Here is a 12,196-nt window from a genome sequence, read left to right as displayed (position 1 = left end):
GCAACTGAGTGGTTAGCAAATTGACTGCTGTTTTGCTATAAATAGAACACTGGTAAAAACACATAAAGCTGGCTATGTACTAATAGATTTATTTTCTTTCAGCAAATCGGCTGAACAGCCCAAATGGAGAAATCTCCTGCTCTGGTTATTGCAGGGCTGGACAAGTCCCAGGAGCCAGGTCGCCAATGCCCCTTTAGGCCTCATTCACACAGCTAAGGGTCAGCCCGTAGAAATACGCCGCACGGATCAGGCCGCTCACAGGAAGGACAGGTGTTGCGTGTGATTGTACGCAGCAGCTGTTCTTCCCTATGGGAGGAAGCGGCCATACGCTCATCCGTACAGGTGTGGGTGTCTGTGCTCGGACGCAGGCAGGATCCATCCTGTCTGCGTATGAGTTCTGACAACCGCGCGGATGTGCAGCTCGGGTGAGCGTATGGAGAAGAACAGGCTGCTTTTATACAAATTCATGTATCAATACACTGCCACTTGGTATATACAGTATGCCTAATGTCAAACCAGATGACCTAATGGGCACATTCTTCTGCATTTCAATAAGTAAAGACCTTTTCCATTATGCGTGCTACACATACAAATTCAGCTTTGATTGCAGCAAACACAGGAGGGTTTGAATATGCGCTGTTTATAGTACACAGAGTATAGCTTCTGGAAAGACTCAACCTGGAATGCTTATCTACACAGTTTAGAATCACTTGTAAACCTGGATGAGGTCAGCGAGTACACATCTCAAGGTATTCAAAAGACCTTCCAGACAAAAGGAAAGACCTGTATTTATTCATCATATTAAAAAAATCAAGCTTTTTCTAAATAAGCAGCCAACAAAAAAAAAGCTTAGAGATCATTCTATGTTTAAAGTGCGCAGACTACAGACATTAAACTATTTACATAGTCTTACAAGCAGTAAAAGAGATTTACTTCAATATGGGGTTATTCATCCTCAAAGATCAAAACAAAGACTCTAGGGCCTGGTTTCATTGGGTTCCTAAAGGCTCACACCAGAAACATGGTAAGGTGCGCATAAGGTTTGCGTTGTAACTGTGTAAAGCCCTTCCACATGCATCTTGCTTAAAGCTACGTATGAATTGATGACTACGTTTGCCATTCGTTTGACTTGTTGGATGTAGTGTGGGGAAACACTGGGGGCTTCAGCTGCCATTGTGATGTGCTGATCCTGTGCTGTTCCCTGTGTCTTTTAAGGAGGGATGAACTGCCTCCTGGTGAACCTGCACCCAAATTCATCCTTTGCTATATTATTATCCATTTCACTAGGGATGCAACGATACCAGTATCGATATCGGTGCCGTTACCGAGTATTTGGGCGAGTACACGTACTCGCCCAAATGCTCCGATGCCTAGCACGAGTACTTCCTGTATCAGGAAGCCAGGCAGCGTGTCATTACACGCTGCCCGGTTTACTGATTGGCCGGGAAGCGGCTCCATGCTCACTCGTCACTTGTGATGAGAGAGCATGGAGCCGACTTTCCGGCCAATCAGGAAGCCGGGCAGCGCGTCATTACACGCTGCCCGGCTTCCTGATTGCTGATTGGTAGGGAAGCTGGCCATTCAGGAAGCCTGGCGCCTTGTAATGACGCAGCGCCCGGCATTCCGATTGGCCGGGAAGCCGGCTTCATGCTCCCTCGTCATCTCATGACGAGGGAGCATGGTGACTGGTCTGTTTTACAGGAAGATCCTGCACAAAGGCAAAGTGTCACACTGGTACACTGCACAGATCTGGAAGAAATAGACAAAGCACATTGAGATAAAAGTCACAATATACAAGCTTCTTGTATTCAGACGATATGCATTTAGCCCAGAGTTCAGCCCACATGCAAAAAGCTTTAACGCTCCTGCACTGATCCACATCATTTAAACCTGGGCTCCAGGCAAACTGCTAAAGATAAAGGGTAAAATATGCATATTTCCACTTATAAAGGATTTTTATTTAAGTCCAGTGACTTCTGGCATTTATACAGCCCTGGAAGACTGCACAGTCAGGGTGGTGACCTGACTATTGCAGTTAAGCAATAAAGCTAGGTCACCTCCCTGACCCCAGGGCCATTCTCTCTGCTCACTCCTCCTAGTCCAAAAGTAATTATTATTACTATTAAAAATAATTAAACTTCAACCACTTCCTGTCTACGTGTACGTGTTCTAGTGCTGGCTGCTCAGGACTGGCTTTGGATAGGATCAACAGAAGAACTTATTTGCACATTGACTGTCACCACGACCACTTGTATCCTCCACTGGACGGACAGGGAGCCAGGTCCAACGTTTTCAATCGTCGATTTTAATCGACTAAATCGATTAACTGTTGCAGCTCTAGTGACAATACAGAAAAAAAATTGGGAGACAGGGACAGAGTGTGGTCACCTCATTAGGAAGTGCCATAACAACGACCTTACTACCTCCTCATGTATCACTTCCCCCTCCCTTTTAGATTGTAAGCCCTCACGGGCAGGGCCCTCCTTACCATCTTGTCTTGAATTGTGATTGTAATGTCTTCCTTATATTATTAAGTGCTGCACAAACTGTTGGCGCTATATAAATCCTGTATAATAATAATGGCAGAACCATCGGATATTATTTTAATGAAAGCTGCAGATTTAAAAATATGAATAATTACCTATGAAATCACATAAGCATATATTAAAGCAAGGGAGGGCAAATTATTATTGAATTCACAAGCCAGTCTGTCCAATCCAGGAGCCAGTAGGAAATGTTTAAGGTTCCAGCTCCATTGATATCAACTAGAAAGAAAAAAAAACTAGTCAGGTGTAAGCTATAATTTGAAAGAAAATTGGTTACCTGGCTCATGGGATGTGTCCAAGAATACATAAGATTTTTGGGATTGGATTTACATATATTTCAAAGAAATAAGTATTAAGCCAGCGTGCCAATATTGAAAATAAGCCACAGCTCGATAAAGAGCTGAAATAAGTGCTACAAGATTTTCCTGCAATACAGAACCCAGATCATTTCACAAAGGATTTCCATTACCATAAACAAAGCTTTCCATGGGCAGATACCACAGATAGAACTTCATGGGAGCAGATTTCTTCCATTGTGACATTTAACTATTTTTACATGTTTTATGTTCTCGGAAATTGCGGCTTTTCATGTCATGTCTTCCATAACTGTAGAAACAGCAAGCAAATGTTTCCTCGCTAATGAGGACAAGGGGTTACCATGCCTTGTAAAGCCGAACTGTGGACAGGCATAACATGCACAAATTACTGCAACTCTGTAATCATTAAAGTGATATTCAAGTCAAAAGGTTCCTAAGTGATTTCAAATGCTGAATTACAATGGATGCTGCCTCTTCATGTTTAAGTATGTTCGTTTCCTGCATAATCAGCTGGTCCCCTGAGCACTGGCCCTGATATCTTGTTTTAGGGTGGCTTCTTTCCTTTACAGGGTCCTATCGACTTTGTGTGTGCTAGAAAGCTGTGTGCGTCTCCACAAACACAGAAAATAAAGCCGCTCCCCCAGGCTAGTATATGGACAGCCACTGGAGACTCCTCTGATCTTGTACTGGACACAAAGTTCAGGAACGCCGAACTGAGAGAGGTGGAGCCAGATGTTGTAAAACATGATGACTAAGTGCTTGGGCAAAAATGTAAAGAATGTATCATGTATATTTGTTTTATCTGGATTTTTGATTTTTTTTTTTAAACTGTGTTTAATATTACTTTAATATGTTATTAAAAAATGTTTTTAAATGCAAGCAGTACTTAAATGTGATTCCATATCAGCCTCCTGAAGTTTACTGTACACGCTGAACAGCAAACCTTAGACGGGGGAGGGAGAAACACCAGAAGGAGCCAATCAGCGGTGTTGCAGTATAAGGAGCATGCTGATAGGAGGAAAGAACAGAGTGATAAGTGTTCTGCTGTGCTTCTCACTGTAAAGCCGCAGGGTGGGGAGAGGACCTGCAAGTAAAATTGCAGCATTGAAAGATCAGGTCCCCTGCTAACTAAGCCTGTGCTGTGGGGCAAAGCTGTGTAAATTCTTACCTGGTCCGTGTGTTCACATGTGTTTGGTCTGCCTGTAAGGGTACCTGTGCAGGTGTGGGGTCACCTGCGCTGGGATCCCCTGACACATACATACACACACACACACACTATATTATTATACAGGATTTACATAGTGCCAACCGTTTGCACAGCACTTTACAATATAAGGAAGACATTACAATCACAATACAAATCAAGACAAGATGGTAAGGAGGGCATACATACATACATACACTTCCTCTATGTATTGCATGAAGTTCAGCTTTAAAGATTAATGTCTCCACAATTACATCCCAACAAGATCTATGCAGCACGACCTTTGAATTTTAAGGTTTTGATCCAATTTTAAGTCTACTTAAAAGTACGCTGTGTGACGGCCATTAAAGATGGCGCCTTCTGAAAATGTTAGGTGCCTGGCTTTTAATGCTGATGCTATAGTTTTGTTATACTTTTGAGTCACTGATATGGAACAAAGCATGCAAATAAAGACTTTGAACTTTTGGGAATTTACTCCGAAAATTTGTTCTGGGTCAGTGGCTCAAAGTACAGCCAGGCAACAAGCATTTGTAGGAGTCATACTGTCAGAGCAGACAGGCCTTCTTTCATATCTGTAGACACCATTACCCCAAATCAGGGCTGGACAAATCCCAGGAGCCAGGTAGCCAATGCTTCTTAAAAAAAACCGGCAGCTGATGTCTAACTCTTGAGGCTTTCTCTAGTTGATGCCAATGGAGCGGCCTCCGAAAAGAAAAATGCTGTGGTTCCTGGACTGGACAGACTGGCTCCTGCATTCAAAATTAATTTGTCCACCTCTGCCCCGAAGCAATTTACAATAAGCAGAGCTGTGGTGGAAACCAGGGCTAGGCTGAGGTTCTGGCCATGTATCAAGCTTTTCTTCTTTCCATTTCACAGGTCAATGGGAAAGACATGGTAGGTCATTATAACCCTACAAGCTGAAGAATTCAAGAGAAATTCATCAGTACGCCTTTTACTGTACATACTGTGTACCATTTTGTCCAAAGTAATACAGAATGAATATGCTTGATTACACAGCAGAGGTCTGTGACATGTTGGTGATAAGCAAAACTTCCCCAACCACTAACCTGTGCATTCTGTGAAGCTAATAATGGCAAGAGATGAAGTTCATGTGTTCATTTAGAGTTTATTCTTATTTCTGTCCTAAAGGTACAGCGTGCTTTCAGATTTTGTGGCTTTTTACATATTGTTTGCCATGCCCTTAGTGCCCATTCACACGACTGCAATGTCCAATTCATCACATGCATTGGTATGATGTACCATAGAAAGATGTAGATACCAGCTGCACTTCAGATAGCACTGTGACCTCAATGTATGTGGTGGAGCTTGTAGTGACAACCACATATGGCACCATGCAGATCCACAGAAGAACGAAGGATAAGTCACCATCACTCAGTCTTGAGGGCCCCTTTTCAAGGTGAGATTGTGACCTTAGTCAGATGTGTCATTATGTCACCTTGAGGAAGGGACCCTGCGCGGCCCTAAAACATTGGCTGTACTCATATAAAACAAGTTGCCTACTAGTACAGTGTGCTGGTGACTTTGGTGCTTTAATTATGATGTACCATTTATTCACCCCAATGCACCTTGCCAACAGACGTGATCACTGCAAAGCTCATTTCTTGTTCAGGAATTAAAGGAAACCCAAGGGAACCCCCCCACCAGAAAACAATACATGACCAATATTGTAATTACACTCCACTTCTCGGTGCGCCTAAACCGCTACTGACACGTCTTACAGAGGCCTAATAGAACTAGAAGCGTCGTTGTTTGCCGAGGACCGTGGCAAGCCACAACACCCACTCAGAAATCAGCTTTCATTGTTCGGATTGCTCTAATCTGACAAAGATGTGGATAAACAAGACTGATTTATATAAGCCAGTCAGACAAATCTACAAACCACTTTATACACCACAGAGGTGTGGACTAGTCTTATAAACGTATATGTCAAATAATGAAAAAGCTCATGGGAGGAAGTCTTGGCATTAAAGCTGCACTCTGGGGGGAAAAAAAAAAATTTGATCATGACGTTCATCTACCCCTCCCCTCATCTCTTCACACAATGCCTTGAGAAGAATATGAGAAGTTTTGTGACAAGGTCGACAGCGGGCAACCCACTGTCTTATTCCAGGACAGTCAGTTTCAGAACCGGAAATTCATCAAGTTCAGAATTGTCCTGGAACAATTTTGTTTTTTTACATCTGCCATGTAAAACTTAACTACATCTAATGATGGGTGTGATGTGGTGGCTGCATTTGTTTTCTTTATCTCAGGCTAACATTTTCAGCAAGGGCAGAAAATACCAAGTTCACTCCTGTGAAGGAGTAAAATCTCATGTTTAGTTTACTAATATTTATTGAGATTGTAAGTCTGTCACAGGAGTGAGCTTGGAGCAGTGGCTGCTTTACAACACACACAGGGACCATGGGAAACAAAAATAGCCACCCTCCAGAAGGAAGGACAGTGTCAGCACCTATTCAGAGATTATTTGAGGATCTACAGCCTGGCTCGTGAATTCTATATCAATTAGTCCACCCCTGTGGCAAGCTGCAATATATTCAGTTTTTGTTTTTTGGTGTAGATACACTTTAACACCAACAACACTTTAGTGCAGGGGTGCCCACAATTTTTGTGTTAAGATCTACTTTTTGAATGACGAGCTACATGAGATCTACCAACGGAAAAAAAAAAACGTCCCTCGCTCTCTCTCCCCTAGATGTCTCTCTCTCCTGGCTGTCTCTCCTCTCTCACCTGGCTGTCTCTTGGCTGTCTCTCCTTGCTCTCTCATCTGGCTCACCTTGCTGTATTTTGCAAACAGTGTAGTGCAACAGGCTGTGTAAACTAATATTCTTTGATGTAATACATAGCACTTCAACCACCAGTATCCACCAGAAAGGTGTCAGGGAGCTTGGCTCAGCAGACTCAGGCTAATAGGTAATCATGTGTGCACAGCTAAATAAATATATATATATATTGAATAAAGGGGCCGCCATTCACACCCTTCATGATCTACCAGCATCAGCTTTGAGAGCTACTGGTAGATCACGATCTACCTCATGGGCACCCCTGCTTTAGTGTATATGAAAACAGGCTTAGATACGTTATTAAAATTAATTAGTACACGTTTAGACACAGTGCACTTATCCTTTTTGCCCCCTTCCCTGGCCTAACAAATCCTCCCCCTCCACCGATGCATATTTACTGACATGTGGCGCCTGGAGCCTCCTACATTTGTTTACATCCAGCGCCAAACTCCTCTCTTCCCTAGCCATGCCTGCATGGTGGAGCACCATAGAACTCTATAGGACTGGTCTCCATGCCAGGAAGAAGAGAGAACTTTGGTGTGGAATGTAAACAAACTGGAGGCCAGGGCAGGGACACTGGATGTCAGCAAGTATGCATCTGTGGAGGGGAAAGGTGGAACCTGTTAGGTCAGAAGAGGGGGCCACAAAGAATTAGCAGTTTGTCTGAACACAGACCTATTCCTTAAATATGTATGACTCCTTGTTTTGCTTACAGTTGCACTGGTTAAGTTGACTCACTCTTTTGTTTCTACAGAACTATCTAGTTCATGAGGTCAAGTGGAAAATGCCAATGCACACGGACACATCTAGATCACGTATCTTTAGCCTGTGGCCATTCCAATCATCAGTAGTTGAGATCGCTCTAGGTGCCTCCAATTACTTTTTCGTTTTCTTTCAGAGTGACCCAGGATCTCAGGAAAATGGGGCCTCTCTAAAGCTGGCTACACACTAGTAAAATTTAATTAGACAAAATTTGTTTTCATTCGATTTTCTAATTGGGGGTGACATTAATGATCGTGTTCATCATGATGAAAGAAAATCGAAGAAGCAGGATGGAAAAATTTTTCCAAAACAAAATTAATTCACTAACAGTGGGGGCGGGGCATTCATTCCAAAATTGAACAACATTTCAAAACGACATTCATCAAGTCCCCGATGACAGTATCAAATGTTCCGAGGAGATTTTTTTTGCATGAATGTCCGCATGAAAACTATCAGTATACGCCCAGCTCACGATGCTTGCTGGCTCTGGCCTGCCTCTTATCACCTCCTCTGTCTCAGAGTGATGGCCGCCCAGAACACTGACAGGTTAATAAAGTGGCATGAGTTGTAAGGTCCAGACCAGAGTAGGCCAGTGGTCACTAGTTCCAAGTTGGAGGGCCCCAGGTTTTCTGGGGTCCTGGACAAAAATCATAATGCATATATGCCATACCTGGAGAGAACTAAAATAAGTGTCAGCTGCATATGTTTAGTATGGCCATAGGTTCACATCCATGTGGGCAACATTAATATATACTAGGGGGAATTTATCAAAACTAGAGCATACAGAATCTGGAGGAGTTGCCCATAGCCACCAATAAGCTTCTCTCTTCAGTCTGTTTTCTAACTTTTTCAAAAAGTTTTCAAATATTTTATTTATAAACTTTAAATATTTTTTTACTTTATTGTTGAGTGCTTTGGGGAAATATTGGGGGTCTAAACGTACCCCTGATATTTATCTTTTAAAGTAGAAAAAGAGATTGAGGGCTCTGTGTCCTCAATCTCTTTTTCTGCCGCCCATGTTATCAATGAACAGGAATCCTCTATGCTGAGTGTTCCTGTTCATTCATAACTTGAGAACATAAATGTGTTTACTATAACCACAATCATGAATGAACAGGATGAACAGGACGTCCCATTCATTCATAATTGGGGACACAGTAAACAGTCTGTCCTCAATTATGTACAAACACTCAGCGATTACTGATGGCCGAGTCTTTGTGCCCGCTCCCCATCCTAACACGCTGTTACAGGCGGCTGGATGGGGCGTCGCGGGAGGAGAGCTCAGCCTCCTGTGACAGTAATGACAGTTGTCTCCGCCCACTCCGCTGATCTACATCCTGGATTGGCTGTCACAGTAGGCTGGGCGGTGAGGGAGGAGAGCTCAGGTTCCTGTGACAGCAATGACAGCTGCCTCCAGCCCCACACTGCCGCTCTCCTGATCTGTGAGAGAAGGCTGAGTGGTGCGGGGAGGAGAGACGTCAGCCGCTCACAGCGCTCTCCTCCCGCACTGCTCGGCCTCCTGTGACACTTTCTCTCCTCCCCGCTGGGACACAGAGCAGAGCCCAGCAGGGAGGAGAGAAAGCAGGGGGGAGAAAAATGGCACTTACTTATTTTGCCAAAAGTGCCCTTTTCAGCTAATATGTTTTCGGCGGACGAAATTTCGGTGCATCCCAAGTAGAAACTGATTGGTTGCAATGGGCAACTGCTCCAGATTCTGCTTGCTCCAGTTTTGATGAATTCCTCTCATTATATTCAATAATGTGAAGACCATTCCTTTCACATGAAGGTTTACCCTGAGCATGTTTTGACTGGATATGTACTGTGTTGTCAAAATGTGCTCATGTATAGTATAGCATTATATAAATGCAATCTAAGAATTGAATGTCATACACGTGTGATTGTACATGTAAGCCATAATCAAAAGGTTCCAGCATTTTCCCAGCAATGTTACTTTTGCACTTTTTTTCCACCTTTGACCATCGTTATATTGTCTGTAGTAGTAATAAGCCTAACACTCCAGATTGCAGACTTCCTTGTGTAGAGGTTGATGGTTGTACTGATTTGGAGATGGCTATAGAATGCCACCTATGTGTACAATAAATCTGCAATATAGAGCAGCACCAGACACAGATGTAAGCATTTACTAGTGGACAACATACAAAAGCAATCCATTTTAACCAAAGGTCCGTAAAGAACTTAAAGGCAAATACAGCTGCAACAACAATCTTATGGGTATAAGTAAGAGCTGCAAACGGTGAACAAAAGTTTAAAGTGACACTGAATGCAGGAGTTAAATCTTAAAAATGAATTCAAGTACCCTAACTATTGACAAAAATGTAGCTTATTAGTGTATCACTCAAATAATTTGAGTATCACTTATTTGTGTATCAATCATCTCTGAATTGGTACTGACACTGTCCTTCCTTCTGGAGGGTGACTACTTTTCTTCCCCTTGTCCCTGTCTGTGTTGTAAAAGTAGCCACCTCTCCAAGCTCACTCCCGTGATGGACTACAATCTCAATACAAATTAGTAAACTGAACATGAGATTGTAGTCCATCACAGAAGTGAGCTTGGAGCGGTGGCTACTTTACAACACACACAGGGACCACATGGAACAAAAGTAGGCACCCTCCAGAAGGAAGGACAGTGTCAGCACCAATTCAGAGATGATTTGAGGATCTACAGCCCAGTGATACACAAATAAGATACATTTTTGTTAATAGTTCAGGTACTTGACAGCAATTTTAAGATTTAACTCCTGAGTTTAGTGTCACTTTAATAACATGCAGTGGATACTAAAAATAGTTTTAAATTAAATCACCAAAGAGAAGGATAATCATGCTTTTTCCTAAGAACAGCAAGGGCTAGTGGGAATTCATTAACAGTTCAGCAAAAGGTAAATCTCAGGAGGCCAGTAGCCATGGCTCCTATTTTCACACCTTTATAAAGAACTAGAGCCAGCAAACAAGAGGGACTTGCTGAAGATTGAAGTTTCACTGGGGTGTGATTATGCATACTGCAATTAAAGGATCGTTTACACCAGGAGTGTTGAGTGACATTGATCAACACAGAGCCCATAGAAAACAATTGTTCCCTAAGTGTCCTGTCCAACCCATACTTGTGCCGTGCCAATGCATCACACTGTCTCTACCAAAGGGTGCATGTTATATCGGAGCATTAAGCGCGGCCGCTGGCATGAATGAGTCCTACATCAAATAGGTTTCAGAGGGGAGAGCAACATACAGTTCAGAGAGTAGAATAGACATACATTTCCAATCCTACTGGTGTAGTTGCTCTTGCCAGCTCATTTTGCACCAATAACCATTTATATCTTATTTATGCTTGTTAAAAAAAAGGTCTAAAGGAATACATTGTAGTTTGGCACCATATGGTCCAAGCCATTATCAAGTTACCAAAACATTACTGTTTTGGTCAAAATGTAAGCCACAAATACTACCAGCAGTGGACCAATGCAGTAAACGTAAAGCGATTTGTCTAACCTTGTCAATTTCATCATGCAGCTCTGCCAAGCTGGGTCTCAGCAGCTTCTCCCCAAGGTCTGCAGCTGTGTGTCGGTAGTGATCAATCCTTGGCACAGCATCGATCGTGTTGTGCCCGAAAGTCCGCAGGTAATAAGTATTAGTATGAGTATCATAGTGATAGTGATGACCAGTTCCACTACCTTCGCTAAGTACTGTATCTCCATTCTGAAAGCTTACCCCGCCACCTCCTTCCCCACTTGGCATCTCAGGAGAGCTCCCCTCAGGATCTGCCGGGTCCACAAAATTTACTCTAAACCGTCCTTTAGCCTCCTCTCCACCAGAGCTTCCTCGACCCCTATGAGTGAGGCCATCAGCAACGGGTGCTATTCCTTCTTGGTCCCAAGAAGACGAATCTCGGGAAGTTTCAGACACCGGGTCTACCTGAAAGCGACTTTGGCTTGGAGTGGGACCCAGGGGTCTTCCTTGTCCGTCATCAATTTGTAGTTCATCTCCATCCTTAACAGAAGGTGGCGGGGGAGAGGAGCGCAGGATTTGAGAGCGAGGAGGCGAGGTGGAAGATTTTCCTTGCTCAGCTTGTGCCGAGGCTATACTCGTCTTCTTCTCCATGTGCTGCTGCTTATCTGCTGCTCCGTGACTACGAAGAGGTCTGTGGTACCAATGTAACAACTGTGGAAGTAAATTGAACAAGTGTAAAATATCGAAGTGAACACATCTAGACTTTGAAAACAAAACCCCTAAACTTCAACTCCTCTCATTCTCAAATAGCTAACAGTGCAGCAGATGCTGCTGTGTTTTGTCACAGATGTTCCTCCTCCCTAGAACATAGAATACACCTATGGACGAGCGTGCACACACCCCGTCCTCCTAGACCACCTCTTCAGGGCTGAGGAAAGATGAATGTAACTATTGTGAGAGGACATGGGAGGAGGAGAAGAGGCGGGAAAGGACGCCTCTCTCATTTCCATGAAGGGACAAGTAAAAGCAGTGTGTGTGAGCTGCCCCCTTGCTCTACCTCTCTCACATGAGCATGCATCTAGGAGGATGCCATATTACTTCACA

General features: G+C 43.3%; 1 protein-coding gene across 2 annotated transcripts in view; it reads right to left on the bottom strand.

The window, feature by feature from the left end:
- Positions 1-11,953, bottom strand: part of SLC12A2 (solute carrier family 12 member 2) — a 111,283-nt gene extending 99,330 nt beyond the window's left edge. For both annotated transcript variants that reach the window (XM_018567205.1, XM_018567206.1), the window contains exon 1: positions 11,135-11,953. In XM_018567205.1, coding sequence (XP_018422707.1) covers positions 11,135-11,743 — 609 coding nt within the window. In that variant the 5' untranslated portion in view covers positions 11,744-11,953. The remainder of the gene's footprint in view (positions 1-11,134) is intronic.
- Between the last annotated feature and the right edge of the window lie 243 nt (positions 11,954-12,196).

The sequence above is a fragment of the Nanorana parkeri genome, unplaced genomic scaffold (genome assembly GCF_000935625.1).
Source record: "Nanorana parkeri isolate BGI_ZX_2015 unplaced genomic scaffold, ASM93562v1 scaffold1020, whole genome shotgun sequence".
NCBI lineage: Eukaryota > Metazoa > Chordata > Amphibia > Anura > Dicroglossidae > Nanorana > Nanorana parkeri.
Note: the sequence above shows the minus strand (reverse complement) of the source record. Positions and strands in the feature narration are given on the sequence as shown.